General features: G+C 41.1%; 1 protein-coding gene across 3 annotated transcripts in view; it reads right to left on the reverse strand.

Moving 5' to 3' along the window:
• The window catches only part of SYTL5 (synaptotagmin like 5), a 65,210-nt gene that overhangs the window by 29,329 nt on the left and 14,589 nt on the right, over nt 1-21,292 (reverse strand). For 2 of the 3 annotated variants that reach the window (XM_083439137.1, XM_083439135.1), the window contains exons 2-3: nt 12,433-12,782; nt 4,264-4,476 (exon numbers count right to left, since the gene is read on the reverse strand). In XM_083439137.1, the coding sequence (XP_083295263.1) occupies nt 4,264-4,476; nt 12,433-12,551 (332 nt within the window). In that variant the 5' untranslated portion in view covers nt 12,552-12,782. Of the gene's footprint in view, nt 1-4,263; nt 4,477-12,432; nt 12,783-14,755; nt 14,863-21,292 lie in introns of all 3 variants that reach the window. The other variant, XM_083439136.1, reaches the window with a different exon arrangement.

The raw sequence follows: 21,292 nt of genomic DNA on the forward strand, positions 1-21,292 counted from the left end.
TCTCTAACACCAATTCTGTCTAGCAGGGAGCGTGGTTGCTCAGTTCCAGGATTGAATGATATTAGTCACAGATACTGCATTAATTTAAAACAACAGATATACACAAATAGGTTCAAAAGTCAAGGGTATTGCCCTGCCTAGGAAAGGTTAAGCTAACAGAGAATACAAACAAGCCCTTTGATATCCAGATAGACACAGGTAGAATACAAGAAGCTACGGTATTCTGAAAACCATTTTTACTACCCTTTGAAAGTTTCCATTTCCTTCTGGTCACTTTTATTCTGCAAAGAAACCTTTTCAGTTGAACCACAGAGCAGTGTTCCGAAACTTCATTTCCCTTTGATAACAAATGTTTAGACACCTGAGTAAAGTTGCTAACAAACGATCTTATCAAAACTATTAATCTCCAGGATGTTGATTGTCCTGGGAATGTAGCAGCCTTTGTAGTCCAACCATAACAGACTAGCAGCCAGGCGATCAGGTGTGCTCAGGTTTCATTCTGGATATGAGGCATTTTCAGGTATAACTGCTGCCCGTTCTGCACAAGCAAATGCCAAGCAAACTGTTCTATTAGGCAGCTTCCATGACACCTTGGTAAATGTTGTCAGGATGGAGCTTTTGCTTCAGGGTACAGTCAGTGCCTTATTCTGAACTATGTAAGGATCAGAAACGCAAACCTTTTAAAAAGAAGTCCTCGTTTCACAACTCCTATACAGCTTTTCAAGGCACCTCTTCAACTGAAAACCTGCTTTTCTTTTGTTTTTTCCTCCATGAGAGCACAATCCCACCCAGAAGGGGTTCAACATACACAAGAAACTAGAAGAGGTTTGTAGTTTCAAGGTATGCTCAGGTCCATCACTTTTAGTAAGGGCCCAAGCTATAATTCATTCACCAGCTGTAGACATTACTGAACAAAGATAGTTCCATTCCCCAGTGCTGCCCCGGGGAGCAAAAATAAAGTCTCTTTATCCTTTGAAAAGGGACCCCCTCCCCACTCAGTGCCCTTACTAGAGAGTCTTTTATAGGAAGAATAAAGGAGCACTTCATCTCATTTCCCGAAACTTCTATGAGATCTAATAATGGTACTACACCAGAGGGAGAAGGGGACCTTTTGCAAAGGTGTCATCACTCCTTCCCTCTGCTTATGATATCAACAGAAACCTCTTTGCTTTCATGGATTGACCAAGAGGCTGAAACCTCTGCTCTCATGTGGTGCTCAACTGTGCTACCTATATTATTCTTTGATTAATAACTCGCAGAATCCAGGATGTCCATGAGCATCATAACAACTTAACACTGCAGAGAAAGAGAAATGTTTGAGCTGTGAAAACTAGAAATACACAATCTATATAGCTGCATTCTGAATCATCATTGCTCCATTCCAATCTACTGCCTAAAACCATATTTATGTCTTGCAGTCTTATTGAATGTGGCAACTGTCTGGTATAATTAGCACTCTCTACCAAATAGAGAGAGCCATTCGACTAGAATAGAACCCAAATTTTAATTTGTTTGCAAGCACACAAACCTCCACTCACATCTTAGGCTGCTCCTTTATAATGATGGCAACTCAGGCTGACTGTTCCACTCACTTTTCTTCTGTTGATCTAGAAAATTTACTCAACTTACTAAAATTGTAGAATAAATGCAAATGTTGAGATACTCTAACTTCAGTAATAATGTGAATGTATTAGATATGAAACACTTAGCGGTCACCTGCCCTATCCACTTACAATTGCTTTGTGCCAAACTAAATGACAGCAGACCTCTGTGTGTTTTAATACTGGAGCTGCCCAATCATATACACGCAGGTTTATACTGAGAGCCCTTTGCAAGGTTACCTCCCTACAGTCTCTCCCTGAGGTGAACTGGAAAAAATACTGTGCATTTGGGGGTGGGGAGGTTGAAGGATATCCAAGGCATTTTAACTGGAGGCTTTTTAACTGGATCCTCTAATTTCTATGTAATTGTGATAAATATGGACTTAGAATTCACCGATCTACCACCACCATTCCTACGGCATCCTAACTAGATGTGTGTTCATCACTCCTGTGTGCTGAGGAACTTACAACTTTCTCAATGACAAGAACAGTGATGACAGACACCTATACCTGAGATATGATTGGCTTATAAATTGGGGAAAGGCCATAGCTTGAGAAACTGCTTTACATGCAGAAAGCCTCAGGTTTAACCCCAATCATCTGTCTGAAATCCTGGAGAGCCACTGTCTGTCAGTGTAGACAACACTGAGCTAGTCTGATTCAGTGTGAGGTCACTTCCCTTGTTCCTCCTGCAGTGCACTGCAGAGGAGAGTGTTACATATACTTTAGAACCCACTCAGTTTATACAGAGGAGCGGTAAAGGTCCAATTTGGTCCCCAGAATATGCTGCAGATCTTTGGCAAAGTGCTGAGATTCTGATAGTTAGGAGTTCCTCAGCAATACAGAAAATGTTCTTCTAAAGCTAGAAGCTTACATTTGAAAACTACTGTCACTGAATGCAGGACACTTCATGAATAGAGTTTTAAGAGCATATACCTATACAACTCCCACATAAGCTGTTTAATTGCAGCTGTGTTTAAGTCTTTATGCTACATTTCACAATCGCCATGCAACTCAGTTAACTTAAAAACAAACCCTGTGCTTTGCCCTTCACCAGCTAAAATGAAATTATGTGCTGGAAGTGGGAAAGCATTCTAGAAAAGACAAGTGCTTATTTTAAATTTCTCACGCATGCAAAATACAATGGAGACCTGTTCCTTAAGAAAAACTCAGTATTTTCTCTTTCATCTTTCCCTCTTCTGTTAAAAGATGCTTGGGATTCTCCCCACCCCAAACCCATTATTTTGCATTTAACTCCCAGCCTACATTGCTTAGTAAAGTGCTTTGTGATATAATTTTACTGCTGCATGCTCTGAAATTCAGGGAGCTCTTTATTCTCAAGAGCTGCCTAACAAGCAGCTCAATTTGTTCATCACACTCATGTAATTTGTGCTGAATTTGCTTTGACCTTTTTCTGTGGTCCTGGGCAGCCATTATGCTCTTCTACAAGAGCTACCTCCCTGATTGCTACCATGGCCTCCCGTAGGGCCACAATGTCCTTAAAAATGCTAGTTTCCTCAAGCCAATATTTACCAACAATCCTCTCTTCATCTTTCCATGGTGACATTAGGCACAAAAAGGCACTTCCACATGCAAACTATTAAGGAAGCATGAGCTAACCTTTAAAGCAATAATAAGGACCCGGGAGACAAAGACTCACTGCTTCCACTTGGAACAATCGCAATCTCTCAGTCTAACCTACCCCATGAGTTGTTGTGAGGATAAAATGAGTACGGGGAGGGCCATGTACAACACCTTGAGTTCCTTGGAAGGAAGGTGGGATTTAAATGTAATAAATGTAATAAAAAGCAATAACAATAAAATAAAATAAAATAAAACACCTCCTTTTATTAAGTATGCATGATGACATCATTGGATAGCACAGCAGACAGCAAAAGGATGTCACTAACTAAAGCATCTGTGAGACACATCAGCACTATCCTGAGCTGCTAGCTTACATAAGTAGAAATCTTGCACAGGAGCCCAGAGTGCTGGTTAGCAAGTTATGTTACATGTAACTATGGGTAATTGTAGGTGGGGCTAAGATAATCTACATATACATAATTGTATATTTTATCTTTATGAATGCTGTTTTTATTGTGCTATGCGAGCTGGTCTTTGACCGTAATAAATTATCTATCTATCAGGCAGTGGGCCCTTAACCTCATTACTGGAGGCCCTTCTCCTGGTACCCCAACCTTCAGAGGGGAAGAAGGTGGCAACCAGGAAGGGGGCCCTCTTGGCTATAACCCTTGTATAGGGAGGCTGCCATGGCACAAACTCTTACGCCTTGTTGGTACTAGCTGAATACCTTTCGATGAAATAAAATATAAATTGCTGTCTAGGAATATTTGAATAAATAAATACTTTTAGCAGGCCTTTAAAATTTTTGGTTGTTTTTAGGAATGCAAACCACCATGGTTACTTTAATGCTTTTACTGTCTGTTTTTACTGCCTATATCTTTAATTTATTACTTATGAGGCACATCACCTTAACATGTATGAGAAACAAGAGTCTCTCTAGCTCAAATTAGGATCAAATATGCCTTTATCAGCCCAGTCCCTCCATCACCTGGATGTTCATACTGCTTGTCAAAGGCATCATAACTGAAGATCAGAAAATGTGAGTTGACATCCAAGTGTGTCCAAGAACAAAACTTACGCAATCTTATCACACACTGTGCATTTCCAGTTGCCACCAATTCCCACAATACGACATTTGTTGCAAACTCTGAGTCCGCATGCTTGGCAGAGATCCCCTCTATCAAAGATTAAGCCCAAATTCTTTCGACACCGAATGCAGACCCTGCTGTCGTCTTCCTGGTAACGCCGTCCACCTTTCTTTTTGGCTTCCAGTAACTCATTCTTCAGTTTTCTGGAAAGAAACACAACAAACTTAAGTTAAGAAAAGTGGCTTGAAGTATTCACTGCTTTATAAAAACCTAAATTCTAGTGGCTTGTATGTGTGACAGAGCCATCAAAATAATTTCTGGTTACAACTTTGCAATTATTAAGGGCACTGCTTTCCAAACTTTTCATGTTGGTGATACAATTTTTAGATATGCATCATTTTGCAACACAGTAATTCAGTTTTACTAGCAAACCAGAGATTAAACTAACCCCTTTCCAGTCCTGGGAGGAGTGTGGGGAACATTTGCACGACACATCTACACACTGCAGCCAACACAGTAACATGTCACAACACAGAGATTGGAAAGCTCTGGTTTAGGAGTTTTGTTGACAGAGGAATTATTGCTGTTATTGATTTTATATTTTTGCATCTTTATTTTAGATCTTATGATTTATGTGGAAATTGTTTAATTTTGTTGTATACTTTTTGATGTTTTTATTTATTGTTTATGACTACTTTTGTTACGTTTGCAATTATGTAATTTTTTCATGTTGTAAGCTGCCTTGAGCACGATGTATGTATGTATGTACTTTGCTCAGGACTAGACCAAAACATTGTGTGGCTTGAGCTGAAATACAAAACGGCACCCTCTATTCTACGTACGTAAGTAGAACAGACTGGCAGTTGAATCTTACTTCAGCACTAGCAATGTGAACAGCATCCAGGCTAACTTAGAGGGTTCATTACTGCAGCATAGCCTTGCCACCAATCCCCGGCCCTACAACATAAGTCACCTGAGGCAGAAGCCTCACTCTGCCTAATGCTCTTAATCTACTTTTTAAAATATCAAATCTACTAAAACAATTTCTGGCTGAAGCAGAAGCAAATTATCCATAGAACATACATAAAATGACTCTGAAACACAAGCAGTTTTCACACTCAGTTATGCAGAGATAAATGTCCTACCTTCTCCATCCTTTGGGTGCAATGATACATTGGGAGAAAATATTAACCTTACTCTCTAGTATGGATACTAGGGCTGGGATATTAATTCACTTTTATCAGTGTCTGCAAGTTTCAGTGCCTAACCTCGGGAAGTTTCTTATCTCTTGGACTCTGTTCCTAAGATGTAATGATCACAGGATTTTTGTGAGATAAAGATGACAGTTCAATCAATCGATCAGTCTCCTTTATTGGCATGAAACGTACATCATATACATGGATCAGAACACAACACAGTTAATGAACCATAGTAGGAGATACTTTAGGATACAACTGTCCAGACATCATGAGGTACGAAGATGGCTCTTAGGACCTGTGGTGACGTAATTTCATAGCGTCACTCAAAAATCATGGCCTCCTGCAGGAGAGAGTTATGTAGTTTAACTATCGACTGCTTCTAGCCTGTGGGGAATAAAAGCTCTGAAAAGTGATTTGATGGGACCGCAATATGGAGGAGAGGAAGGTTTAACCTTCCATCCCTTGTGCTGTAGTCCGAGTTCTGTTTCTCCCTTGTCTCTGGCTGCAGGCTTAACCACACACACTTTAGAAGAAAATTAAAGGACAAAGACTAAAGATAATCCCAAAATGATAACAATCTATCTGGCACTAGGGGAGAAAGGGCATGTTATGAACTATTAAATTAAGTCAGGGTATAAAACAAAAGCTCTAGGTGATGAAATATCAGTGCTCATTAAGAACATGCTGGCCTCATTTTAATCCAAGCCTTTTGTCATATTTCTGAAATTAAATGCAATACATTATATTAAGCTCTTCATTACTAAAGCAACAGATTATTAATGAAAATTTTTGTGTGTGTACTTAAGAAAATGAAATGAACAGTCAGCCCTTACAGAGCTGCTCAGCATATAACTGTAGGGCACAATTAATGCTACTATGGTCCCAGTCCTTGCAGTGTAGAGACTGCAATTCCAGTCCAGTAGTGATGTATGGAAGTGAGAGCTGGACCATAAAGAAGGCTGATCGCCGAAGAATTGATGCTTTTGAATTATGGTGCTGGAGGAGACTCTTGAGAATCCTATGGACTGCAAGAAGATCAAACCTATCAATTCTTAAGGAAATCAGCCCTGAGTGCTCACTGGAAGGACAGATCCTGAATCTGAGACTCCAATACTTTGGCCACCTCATGAGAAGAGAAGACATCCTGGAAAAGAACCTGTTGTTGGGAAAGATGGAGGGCACAAGGAGAAGGGGACGACAGAGGACGAGATGGTTGGACGGTGTTCTCGAAGCTACCCGCATGAGTTTGACCAAACTGTGGGAGGCAGTGGAAGACAGGAGTGCCCTGGTCCATGGGCTCACGAAGAGTCGGACACGACTAAATGACTAAACAACAACAATGGTCCCAGTCCTTGCAGTGTAGAGACTGCAATTCCAGTCCTCAAAAGACAGTTTTATTTCATAAAATAATGAATGTTCTACTGCATCCCTTTCTTCAGCAATCATCACAATCCACTGGAGCTAAGGGAAGCATCCACTGCTGAATATGAAGGACATTTAAATATGCACTATATTATCCTGTGATCTAGGACTTCACCAAATTTTATGCTTACTTTACATTATATTTATGTTGCTCGTTATTTGCCATCATGCTCCTCTTGTAAGGGGGTGAAGCCCACATGTGAAGGCAGGACATGACTGATGGGAAGCTCAGTCAAAGGCAATTTGTTCTCTGGCAGCATAGCAGTGGTCCCACCAACACATGCTAAGCATGATGCAAATACATCATGTATATACAACATGGCTGGAAAATGTGCCATAAATGGATTGCCCTAAAGTCAAAGAAAGAGCTCTGTTCAGTTTTGCTCAATGTCTCAATGCATGCCACATTAATGCATGTTTGGTATGGGCCTCCAGCCTGCTTATTATTATTATTATATGGCTTTAGCTTTGCCAACTTTCCTCAACACAATTATTCAAAGCTTGCAAAGCCGCAGTAGATCAAAGAGCAAAGTAATTTCTGACTCACAAAACACTTGAAATGAGAAATACTGTATTACATGCATTTTTCTCTTCTAGAGATTGGATAGCCCCAAATGATCAAAATGATTATCTGCTATAAAAATTCATGACACTTGCTTCAGAAGGATAAGAGTGCAACTCTGCTAGGATAATAATAGAATAATTCTTATTCTGATGTTCTCCACACTCATTTGTACAAGTTTCTGTCTGGATCAATCCTTTGCCATTATTTTGATTCTACCAAATCTGGCAGACCAGCATTACGAAAGAAAGGAGATTTTTACTAAACATCAAGAAGAACTTTCTAATGGTAGGAGCTGTTTGACAGTAGAACAGACTCCCTCAGAAGGTTGTGGACTCTCCTTTATTGGAGGTTTTTAAGCAGAGGTTGGACAGCCATCTGTCATGGATGTCCAGAATCCAGATACCTTTGAGCACCATGTGCTGGAAACTAACAGGGGAATGGTCATAACCTTCACAGACTGCTCATGAACAACTTCTTATTTCTGAAGGTCCTCTGAATTTTAGGAGAGGTTTGAGGGGTGCCATGGGCAGGGAGACTTCATGTGATCACAAGTAAGACTTAATATGTCCCACAGCATGTAGCTTTGCAAATGGCACTTTGGATACAAACTTAAGAAATAAAGGCTGGAAATCAGGCAGGTTTTAATGACAAAAGGTTAGCAATTTGGGAACTGCCTGTCTGTCTGCAAAGAGTTATGAGAGAAAAGAACCTTCCTGGGTGGCATATAAATGCCAAAATAAATAAGCTGCATGCCAACTTTTCCCCTTTCTGCTTTCCAGTTCTGTGTTCCTATAAAAACTTCCATACCACCCCCCCCCAAAAAAAAACCTGGGGAAAAAACAGTGCAAAGCTTTATGAATTACCAGATAATGGTCTCAAGGTACTTGTTCTAGGCTCCTCTCTAAAGCTAAGCAGATCTTAGCTAACCGATTTGAAGTTTTTAAAACAACCAAGCGGTATGATTGTTTTAATTAAATAAATAAATCTGGACCTAGCCAAGAACTAGAAGGAATTATGCAGGAGCCCCAGGAATGCAACTGAAAGGCCCTTAGAGAAAGGTAAGGACACAAATGTAGACAAACAAATAAGATGCCCTGCTTCACAGTTTCCTTCGTTTATGATAAAGCAAGCTCAGACAGCTGCGTTTTATATAAATTTCCTTCCATATTTCCTTGCGGTGTATTCAAGAGTGAATCACTGAACAACTGTGACAATGTGCTCTGATTTCAAAATTGGAGGAATTAAGTGTTCCAAGAGTACAAGAGATGGAGGAGGAGAATGAGTCATCCTATCTCAATCTACCATGAACACATTTTCTAAACAGCCACTATCTAGCTGTGTCAAACACTACGGAAAAGGAACACTGTGCGTCAGTAGAATAAGCAGTTATGTGCTGCAGAAAAACATCTTTTGCCCAAAACCAGAACTGACTAATTTTTATGACTAAAATAAATTAAAAGGAATTAAATGCATAAAAGTCTAAGAATACCTGTAAAGCACAATGTTCTGAAGTCCCATTACAATGGGTCTTGCATCTTTCCTCCTGCCGTTTGAAGAAAACCTGGGATCTCAATGTTCAAAGGAGACCCTGCATTATGTTTTCCTTACTATACTTGGAAATGAGTGCAGTAAGTTGAGGTGCTGCTTGAATGTGAAGTGCAGAACTGTGTCCTGAACATACAAATCTTATGCTCAAGGTATATATGACATTATAGCATATTTTGCATCTTTCCTTATCCTCAGAGGTAGAACAGAAGTTTGAACATGAAACACATGTGCACCAGATCTCAATAATAAATGAAAAGCAGCAGCAGGACCCAAAAAATTTAATTCTATTTTTTTTTAAGGACTGGGAGACAAAATCAGTATTTTCCTGGCACCACAACCAATGATGCCCATGTCACAGTTGACCTTACCTCTAGCGGCAGGGACACTCAGAGGAGAGTATCAGCAGATGACCGCAGCACATGAGAAGACCTGATATTTTAGACACCCAAATAGAACCCACTGGGTCCTAATGCAAATTTAAATACTAGAGAGTTGAAATGAGAGCTCAATTAACATAGCGTTCACCAGCTACACCTGCAACACTGCTGGAATTTTCAGTCCAGATTCAGCCATGTGGAACATTTGGATATTCAGAAGGTCAGGTAAGCACATATTTACACTGAAGTGGAACTAAGAAATGGGTTATGACTAAGTAGTAATTCCAGGAAAAGCATAGATGGGTTCTACTGTACTCTTAATGGTCATGGATTCTTAGCCTTTAGGGACCTTTCCTGCTTTTATTTTTTCTAGCCATGTAGTTCTATTGACATTCAACGGTGAATAGTCACTAAGTGCATTCTGCTCTGTTTATTGAACCCTTGTTTCATCTTGCTTACAGCTGATCCTGTTAATGATTGAAGTTGGTGGGGTTAGGAGTGACTAAGTCTATCTAAGAGCAAATTGTTAGTCACCCACTTCCCTGCATTTTGATTTTGAGCTGGACAATTCTCTCTGTGTGCAATCTAGTTTGTTGCCTATTATCCTTCTACTCTTCACATGAAATTTGTTTGATTTGGGGATGTGTGTGTAGGTAGATAGATATACCTGGGTGGACAATAAAATTAAATTCAAGCTTACTGTGAAACTTGAAAGCTAGCTCATTGTTTTTTGCAATTTTCACTTGGTCATAATAAAGATATTGGCAGTGTTCATGCATCATGCTAACAGCCAACATGGCGCCCTCCTGATATTGCTAGCTAACATCATCCTTGACCACTAGCTATGCTGGCTGAGACTTATGGGAGTTGAAGAGCACATTGGATTCCCATCTGCTAAGTCATAGTTGAGCATGGTGTGAATGAGCTGCAGTGAGCCTCTAGCTCCCTTCCTCCCCTCTCCTCTGCTATAGCTGTGAGGGGTTCAGAAGCTTTTACTCCTGTTCTTCCTTAACCACAACCTGTCATGTCACTGGAACTTTGAAATCGTTGGTTAAAAGTTGGCTTGTTTCAAAGAAACATTAACCATATATCAGAAGTTCAGTCTACATGACAAGCTGAAGCCAAGCAAAAATGGAGCTGAAAGCTTCCAAACTCCTTCTCAGAGCTGCACCACATTAAGCAGGAGAGGGGGGCACACCCAAGTTCAAGGCTTACCAAGTCACATTCTTGTCATGCTACATGTGCAGAGGAGGGCAATCAACATGATCAAGTGTCTGGAAACCAAGCTTTAGGAGGAATGGTTTAGGGAGCTGGATATGCTTAGCCTGGCATAGAGGAGACTGAGAAGAGATATGATAGCCATCTTCAAATATCTAAATGGCTGTCACATGGAAGATGGAGCAAGCTTGTTTTCTCCTTCTCTGGAGGCTAGGACCCGAACTAATGGCTTCAAGTTACAAGAAAGGAGATTCTGACTAAGCATCATGAAGAACTTTCTGACAGTAGGAGCTGTTAAACAGTCAAATGATCTTCCTCAGAAGGTGGTGGACTCTCCCCTTCACTGGAGGTTTTTAAGCAGAGGTTGGATGGCCATCTGTCATGGATGCTTTAGTTGAGATTCCTGCATTGCAGGAGCTTGGACTAAATGATCCTCAGGATCCCTTCTAACTATGGTTCTATGACATTCCATTGTGCTACATTCTCTGTCTGAACAGCGTCCGCCTTGACATTAATTACATTGGTTTCATTTAGGCCTTTTTAATTTTTATCACACAATGGCAGTTTCATGCTAGCCATTCTTAAATTTAAAAAGATTTTAGGTTAAGGGTCAGAGAGTGAGGATGTTAACATGGATAGCATGCTACATAGACTACAGAAACTGCACATAAAACTGCAGTGTGATGGTTAATAAGCTAAACCTTTCCAAGTGGAGGATAAAGATTAGTCAACATGGCCTCATAAAACATTACAGAGCAAGGCAATCATCTTAGCCTATAGTCAATTTAACCTATAGGTCAACAACAGATGCATGCTATTTATGAACAAAAGTAGAGATGGATATATCAGAATCTACTGAAAGATCTCTAGATGCTACAGTAGTAGATCGGAAATGGTTTCTTTATTATTATTATTGGGGGGGGGTGTTGCAAGATGAATGATACCACCTGTTATATTTTATAGACAGCAATAACAAACCACAATATACTAACATGCAAATGCAGAAAGTAAATACAGGCGGCAATCATTTTGAGCAGGGGTTCCATTCCTGGCCCCCTACACATTGGTGAAGTGTACATAAGCCCACCCTACCCCATTACGCCACGCCATATCCCTGTTCTGCCCTCTTCCAGGTCCTAAAGGATCCATGCATCAACAGTCATGCTTTAATTGGACATGTGCAAAATGGTCGCCGCCTATACTGACCAGCTTTAAGATCAGCAAGGGTTTCTGATGTTCAGCTGTCTTAACAATAGCAACAAAAAGCTTTCCTTTCTAAATCAGGTTGCTGAAAAGGAACTATTGAGGAAGAAACCAAGAGTGGATTTTTGTGTGAAAGAGAACTCGTGAGGACAGTTCTGCTACTGATCACAAATTCTGAGCATGTGCTCAGAGGTACCCTGGATTGTACACATAGCACTGTGTGAAAATTCCGTCAGGGCAGGGGTTTCTGCTTGTGTAACAGAATGTTCTCCTGCTCTCCTTCCCATGCTAACCCTAACTCTGCTCTAGGGGCTCAAGCCTCTGGAAAAGATTTCAGAAGGGCACTGAGTGCATGCAAAGGGAGAAGAAGTCCCATTGCTCAACCAAAATTCCTTCTTAGCTTTAGTCTGCTCACCTGAGCCACTATGTTGAACCTGGCTGTGGTTGCTGGACCTCAGGGTTGTAGTAAAAAACAAAGTAGATTCCACAAGTCTGATGTCTTCCCAACCCTGAACTACACTGTAACCATGAGTTAAGTGGACAACAACAACAACATATGCACAAATATCTAAATCAAACTCCAGTATTCAGAAGTTTAAATACCTCAGAAGAAAGTTTCAAAATTACCTGATTCTTTTATCTTCAATTTTTTTCAAATACTCGTCTCTCTTCAGCACTCCCAGTATCATTTCCCTCTCATGTTCCAGTAAAAATGACAGATTGATAATCTCCAAGTTTTTCGACATGTTGCTTCGATTGTATTATTTTATAATTTATGTAGTATGAAGGGCATGAATTGTGATATAAAGTTTAAAGGCACATCATTGCAAACAACCAAAAGTTACCAAGTCCAGCTTAGTGACTTGAGTGTCCATTGCAACTTTGTGGAACTTCTGAACATGCTGTGGGTCTTCATTCATAAATTATCCTCAAGTTAATCGTTTCCCCCCAAAGCTGGTTATTTCGATTCTTTGTACCTGGAAAAAAAAGTGAAAATAAGTCACTTGACATAATCAGTGTGTTGCATGAGCAGCTGAAATCAAACAGGGGTTTGGTGTCTTCAAGACAATGCCAAATACCTAAGTGCTGATACATTCACAGCATTCATTGTAGACATCTGTGACTCTGACTGTCCCACTGGTATTAAAGTACATCCATGGAAACAGCAAGAACAAGCCCTGATTTTACCAGCTGAATAAACTGGAGACGGCCCACACTTGTTTGTGTCTAACAGTCAGTTCCCAAACCCAAAATCAGCCAGACTATGTGGCGAGTTCAATTTGCCTAACAACTGGAAGAATGGAAAACAGTTATCTGATTGCTCCACCACATGGCCAAAATAATTTTCTGAGGATATATTCATACTAGTTCCTAGTTTGCACTAAACGTAGATTCAGCCACATAACGGAAAACCATGACTAATCTGTCATTTAGCAGGCAACTACTAATATGTACTTCTAAGATTCAAAACAGTATTTACAATTTTCTTTCACGAAAAATATAATCTTACTCAGTTGTTTTAAACTGTTTTTAATATTGTGTTTTAATGTTGCAACCTGCCCTGGGACCTTAAGAGTGAAGAGCAGGTAACAAATAAACTCTCCATCCCATTTTCCTTTCTTGTTTCTCAGTTGGTACCATTAATTCTGAGGTAAATACAGGAGAGAAGGCAAGGGAGATCAATACTATCAAACAGAAAATACTTCTTTTAGATCTGTATTTTCTTTTTCTTCTTAATCAATATACAACAGATCTCCTGGAGCAAGGGTGCTATTTTTAGGGTAAATGTGAAGTGTTAAGAGAGTGATTCTTTAACAGATTTGTAGACTAGGTAAAGCAAATGATCAATTATTACTTGTGGTACTCATTTTTGTGTGAGAATGATCCATGATAAATGGTTCATTATTGCATAAACCATTCCTGGCTTGTCAGTTTGCACACTAAATTGATGGTGTATTGAACAGAGATATTTCCATATGTGAAATGACCATGCTGTGCTGTTTATTAATACACTGAATAATCTTTAGTATTTGCTTCCTTAGATATAAGCAGGGATTCTCCAAGAGTTGAACAGGTAGATCAGGCAAGGAAGAACAATCTGACTTCTGGTCAATAAAAGCATTAATAAACTGCCTCAGTATGCACTGAGTACATAATCAATCATATTTATAAAAAGTGCCCCCTTGCTGAAGTCTCTGTCTAAACTATTATTCCAGTTTATTGCTAGAGGCAAGGCCAACATACTAGTTGAAGTGTCACAGGTAAAACAGAAGTAATTTTACTGTGCTCTGTTCAAATTAGTAATAAAATCCCAAGAATAGCCTTGCTGTGAAAGGACAACAAATTAGGATCATTCCTGATCTACACTTATATCATTTAATCGGCAATAACATTTAATCAGAAAGTATTCTAATATTTTTTACCAAACCTTTATTAGGCATTATGAATATAGGCCATCATAAAACACCCATATATAAAATTATAAAATATATATAAATAAACAGCCATGCAAAAATATGTAATAATGAGGATTTTCATTGGAATTTATTCTCTCTTAGTGCCATTAACCATTCTGAGAGATACTACTGATATAAACTCATCCACCCTTGCATTTACTTCCAGGTTAATGTCAGACAGCCAGAATCTGGTATTTTCATTCTGCCGTGAAGTATTCTAATCAGCCAACTATGCTATAACAATGCGATACTTTAAGATGGTATCAGATAAACTATAACCTTAAAATAGCCCAGCTTCATTCACTGAGACATCAGGAAATAAAACAAAACAGGCTGTAAACTTCCTGTTCGGTTAAAGAAGTCTACTGTTATGAGAAGCATTCTTACAAAACCTTTTTCTTATGTCTTATTTTGCTGGACAGTATGACAAGAGCTACTGAGTGTTTAAAATGAAAATAAATCTTCAAATGGCATTCTAAATACATAGGTCTTACCGTATCCAGAGTGCTAACAGCTGAAGTACTTCTGGTCAACTTAGAGAGGACTACTGCAGTGGACTCTTTACAAAACTAGAAAAACCAGCTGTTCTTCCACCGGCAATCTGTTTGCACAAAGCACACACCCAGCAGCGTGATGCAATATTTGCCTCCAGCACCTGGTTATCAAAAGTACAAGGAACTACCTGCAGCACCAACCTACTGAATTTTCAAAGGAAGGAATGAAAGTCTTCCATCTTTTTAGAACCATCTTCAACAAACAACAAAGTGAAAAGCTGTGATGTCAGTCGTTCAAGGAGAATTACTAACTACCATTTATAATGCCCAATCATACAGATGTAACTGATTTCTTTGAAAAGGTTTAGGAAGCTGCCATTCCATCCATCTAGCTTACCATCTAGCTTACCAGGAGTGTTTCCCAGTCCTACCAACAGACTGAACTTGGGACCTTCTGCATGCAAAGCATACCGTATTTTTCGCACCATTGGACGCACTTTTCCCCTCCTAAAAAGCAAGGGAAAATGTGTGTGCGTCCTATGGAGCGAATGCAAGGGGGAGGCAGGCGGGAAAAGCCCCCAAGAGCCGCACACAAGCTTCCTGCGCTCTTGCGGGCTTTTCTCCAGGAGGGAGAAGGGACTGACTGGCCGCATCAGTCCGTTCTCCCTCCTCGGGGAAAAGCCCCAAAGAGTGGCGCCCTCTTTAAAGGCTGCGCGGCTCCTGCGGGCTTTTCTACTAGGTGGGGGAATCCCCCCACCTCCCAGAAAAGCCAGGAGAAGCCGCGCAGCCCCTTTAAAGAGCACACGGCTTCTGCGGGAGGTGGGGGAAGCTGCAGCAGATTCCCTCCTCCCGCGCTCCCTTTGAAGCGGCAATGTGGGAGGGGAGCAGCTTACACTCGTGTAAGCAGCTCCTCTCCCACTTTCCTCCTTCAAAGCAACTACGGAGGAGAGAAGGAAGGGGACCATGGATCCTCCGCTGCTCCGTGATTACTTTGAAGGAGGAAAGTGGGAGGGGAGCAGCTTACACTCGTGTAAGCAGCTCCTCTCCCACTTTCCTCCTTCAAAGCAACTACGGAGGAGAGAAGGAAGGGGACCATGGATCCTCCGCTGCTCCGTGATTGCTTTGAAGGAGGAAAGTGGGAGGAAGGGGACCATGGATCCTCCCCTGCTCACGGCTGCAGCGGATTCCTCCTCCATGATTGCTTTGAATCAGGAAAGTGGGAGGGGAGCAGCTTACACTTGTGTAAGCAGCTCCTCTCCCACTTTCCTCATTCAAAGCAAGTACGGAGGAGGGAACAAAGGGAACCATGGATCCTCCGCTGCTCACAGGGATTCCTCCATGATTGCTTTGAATCAGGAAAGTGGGAGGGGAGCAGCTTACACTCGTGTAAACAGCTCCTCTCCCACTTTCCTCCTTCAAAGCAACTACGGGGGAGGGAAGGAAGGGGACCATGGATCCTCCGCTGCTCACAGGGATTCCTCCGTGATTGCTTTGAATCAGGAAAGTGGGAGGGGGGCAGCTTACACTCGTGTAAGCAGCTCCTCTCCCACTTTCCTCCTTCAAAGCAACTAAGGAGGAGGGAAGGAAGGGGACCATGCATCCTCTGCTGGCGAATGCAGCAGATTCCCTTCTCCCAGGCTCCCTTTGAAGCAGCAAAGTGGGAGGGGAGCAGCTTACACTTGTGTAAGCAGCTCCTCTCCCACTTTCCTGCTTCAAAGTGGAGGGAATCCAGTGCAGTTGCGAGCAGAGGATCCATGGCTCCGCTTCCTTCCCTCAAAGCAGGGTGCGGGGGTGCAGGGGGGAAAGAGGGCAGGAAATAGAGGCCGGGCAGGAAGACACAACCACACTTTGACCACTGAAAGTCCACCTCAGCCTCCCCAGATTTCCACTGAGATGGCCAGGCTAATCTCGATGGCCATAAGTCAGGCTCAGCATTATTAACTGGACTTAGATAAGCCATGGTTCCCCTTCCTACCCTCCTCTGAGACTCAATTTAAAGCAGCAAAGTGGACAGGAGCCGCCCGCTTTGCTGCTTTAAATAGTTTAGTGCAACATTTGATTCAGAATATTTTTTTCCGTATTTTCCTCCTCTAAAAACTAGGTGCGCCCTATGGTCAGGTGCGCCCTATGGTGCGAAAAATACGGTATGCTCTGCTCCTGAGCTATGGCTCTAAGGTCTGAACTAGCCAGATCACCAGAAGGAATGCCACTCCATTAGTACTGCACAGTGGGTATTTCAGTTTATATGAAGCATTTACAACAGAATACCACAGGTGTTGTTCCAATAATGGAAGGCATCCATCAACAGAATGAGGAATTTTGTGTGTGTGTGTGTGTGTGTGTGTGTGAGATTATCTCCTCTGCAACATCTACTGATTTTGAGGAGGCTCAATGAATTTGAAAGGGAGAGGATGCATTGGCAAAAACTGCCTCACTCCCCATTCCACTGATAGATTCATCTATAAGCAGAGCGACACTTGCTAAATGCCACTCTTCTAGTTATTTATTTTTTTAAACCAACAGATCACTTTTCTGAGGGGGAAAAAGCACATACATAAAGAGAGTAAAACAAACAAAAAAACGAACCCTCTAATTTAATAGCACCCTGTGAGGCAAGAGAGGCACTTTACTATGTAGAACAAACCATCAAAAACTGGAGTTCAAACTATCATTGTTTCCTGTTTTGTAATGCATATATGACTATTTTCATTCACGCCAGATAGTATATATTTTTTTACAAGTGGGGCATATAATGGACATTTTAAAAATCTGATAGATTCCTCAGCACTCTAGGAAATTTCCCAGTGGTTAGAAATGGCAACCCTCCTGGTTCCTAGTCTCATTGTGCAATGGCGATACAATGGACCATCCATAGGATCGCTTCAGAGCACCCTCTCTTGACACTGTACAGCCTGCAACATGCCCTAGTAGTCAACAAAACAGAGGAATATGCAACAAGCTGGATTATGGCTGCAGCGTGAATAGCATTAAGAGTTATTGGAATGCCAAACACACACTCCTTAGCTCTGCAAGTGGAGCCTTCATTATACTAAAACGGCCAACAGCATGGCTTTTAAATATATCAAAACATGTTGTGGGACTGTGGTATTATGCACACTTACTCCAGAGTATACCCTTTTGAACCTAATAGGACTTCCTTCCAAATAAATGAGCTTATGATCAACTGAACAATGTTCAATGTAACTAATTGGGATAAACAGTTCATGTCACTGCTGGATCACAACAAATAAAAAGTAACCTTTTTGTATGAACATATTGATGTTCAGGCTGTCAGGTGGAGACAGTGTCTTGATACCCAGACAATGTTTAATTATCAAATACTGCAAAACATTTTTTAATGGTTAGACACGATGGCATGGTAAAGAGTTGAAGTAACAAAAAAGCCCATCATTAAACAAACACCACAATCTTGCTAGAATTGCTATTATTTCATCTCCTGAAGATACATATCAGCAGTTAATACACAGCACCAAAAGGACACTTGTTGGCACATTCATTGCTCAAGTAAAAACAGAAGCTAGAAGCCACTCTTTCATTCTTTTTTTTTTTTTTTTTTTTTTTTGAATTATGCCAGCTTCCCTGGCACGCTGTCTTGGATTCTGTTAGATCAAAGCCTGTGCTTCCAAGCTGTACCAAATTTATAAAACAGAAGTGTGAAGCAGTAGCACATATGTATTAAAATACTAATACTCAGGCTAAAACACTTAATGCCTGAAGATTTTTTAAAAAGCCAATTGAGCCGATAAATACCAGTTAGCTTTAGAAATACAGTATTATCCCCAGTTCCAGAAACGGCAGAAAAAACTATACTCATTTATTTTCTCTCACAAAAAGCCAAGAATAAGCCCCAAATACCTGTGCCTCCCCTCCTGAGGAGGAGGATGGGGAATCCCCTAAATAGAATCATATTACATTGCTAACCAAGTGTGCCATATAATCCCATACATTCTAGATGACGAGACGAAACAATGGGTCCACTTGGAGAGAACAATCAAAAACTTCCCCAAAAGAGCATACAGTGGAACCTCTGTTTGCGACCATAATCCGTTCCAGAGGTCTGTCCAGAGGTTGAAATGGGTTGCTGGGAGAGGCGCCGTTGTGCGCAGGCACGGGCGGCAATTGCCGCTTCTGCAAATGCATGAATGGCGATCACCGCTCCTGTGCATGCGTGAACAGCAGCAAACCTGCCAGTTACTTCCGAGTTTGCTGCAGTCACGACTTGGAACAACCATAAGAAGAGGCGGAGGTTCAACTGTACCCATTTCTCCAAAACAAGCTAAAGAAAATCGCCACAATACTAAACAGGTTCACACAGTCCACGCCTAAAGCATGTAAGGAAAATGTAGGCAAACTGTCCCCAGCCTCACTAATCCCCCTGGCTTATCACCCACTATTCCAACATGCAGCACAAAGCCTCCAGATAAAAACCTGGCAAGCAAAAGGCCTACATCATTTAAAGACTTCTACCCATACCGACACAAACCTATACCGACACAAGAAATACAAGACAAACTAGGGGACACCCAAATACCTTGGCTAATGGACCACCAACTACACGTCTTCTTGAACAATCCAGCAGTAAAATCAGCAGCCACTAAGCCCTTGGCTACCTTCAAAAACCTTCTCCTGACAGCAACAGGACACAGCAAGGAGATGGTAATCACAGTATACAAAATACTGCTCCAAAATCCCACAAATTCCCCCATGACGCAATCAAAAACAACGGGAGCACAACATAGGCTATGAAATTTAAGCCCACCCAATGGACTGGAATGTGGTCTAAACCTCCCTTTAAATCCATCTCAGCCGAAAGAAGGAAACTCACTCTGAAACTTACCTACAGATGGTACCTAACACCACGGAAACTGGCATTGATAAGCCCAGGAGCCAAAATGTTGGAGAGGCTGCACCTCCACAGGCACATACCTTCACATGTGGTGGGAATGCCCCCAAATCCAACCCTGCTGGACAGCAGTCCTACAAGAGATATGCAAAATAACTAACAGGTATTAGAATTCACCCCAGAACTGGCGCTACTGAATATTTTCCAAGATAATAATGTCCATTCACATTATAAAGAGCTTATAACCCACCTACTTTCAGCAGACAGAAGCATCATAGCCAGACACTGCAGAGATCTGTCAGGAGTGAACATGGGCCACTGGTACCAAATAACATGGGAAATAGCCTTCCTAGAAAAGCTAACCAACAGACTGAAACTGACACGGGAAAATAGATGACTTACATGACCCAACCATCTCTCCCCCACTCACAAATGCAAACAAATCTCACTGCAGCCAACTACAGACAACTAACCACACCCTCTCACTACCAAGGAAATGTAAAAAGCGAATTGTAAGAGAACCTATCCAGTTGACACTGACACGAAACCCCATACATGCACTATATAAAAGAATGTAAGTTTCACCACCCCATCTCTCCTCTCTCTTCTTCCTTGATCTTATACTGTATATAACACTAATGTCTCATATCAAATGTAGCTGATCTGTAGAAAAGACTTAACAACCTGAAAAAGAGACAATGCACGTACTTTTATAAACCAAGAAAATATTTAATAAACATTAGTTTTTATATAAAAAATACAGTATTATGTGTTCCTCACTTCTCCCAAGTGGTGAGAGGTTTCAGGAGGAGTATTAGCTTGGTTTAGCTTCGTTTGGACGAGAGAACACTAGACACATATGATGCTTTCATAATATTTGGCTTATTTACAAGTGGAGCACAGGTGGAGGCAAGCAGCATGTGAACTCCTATCAGGCAGCAGATCCTCTGCCCCACATCAGGTCTCCAGAGAAGCACTTACAATCCCAAGATGCTTCCAGCCTCTAGCTTGCTCATATTCTGCTCCTGCCTCTGTGGATTTCAAAATTTCTCATCTCGTCCCTAAGCTGCTCTCTAAAAGGGAGTATTTGACAACAACACAGAGATGCACTGCATCGTAAGCAGACTTTCCCCACATTAAAAGAGGGAAGATCTCCACAGGAGAACCATGTACATCAAGGGAAGGGCATGAACATGCAGCCCTGACCCTGCTCCACAGTTTTGCACTTGCATGTTGAGGTCAATGCCTGAACACGCCAACAGTGTGCGGAGAAAATATTACGTGCAACTTAAATTGTGATGAGTGTGACACAATCTAACAAACTGACAAAATGCTATCCCAAACCTCTGCACTACTTTAAGTTTTTAATATTCATCACATTTCCCATTGAAATGTAGTAGTTAAAATGGAAATGCAATGACAGTGATGAAGCACAAGGTATATAGTTTATCTCAAAAAAGACAGGTTTTAGTTCAGTACAAATGCTGCAGGCAAAACAATAAGATTGAGGTGAGTTATGCCCAAGCCTTTTTCCCCCCTTCTCCACAGGTGATTTAACACCACAGATGTGTTTTTGTTTCGGAGCAGAAAATGAGTAACATTTGTTACAACGGTTCTGATCAATTTAGCTTTGAGTAATAGGTTTTATCTGGCTAGAATTATCCATATGTCAT

The sequence above is a fragment of the Podarcis tiliguerta genome (genome assembly GCF_965153285.1).
Source record: "Podarcis tiliguerta genome assembly, chromosome: 4".
Taxonomy (NCBI): domain Eukaryota; kingdom Metazoa; phylum Chordata; class Lepidosauria; order Squamata; family Lacertidae; genus Podarcis; species Podarcis tiliguerta.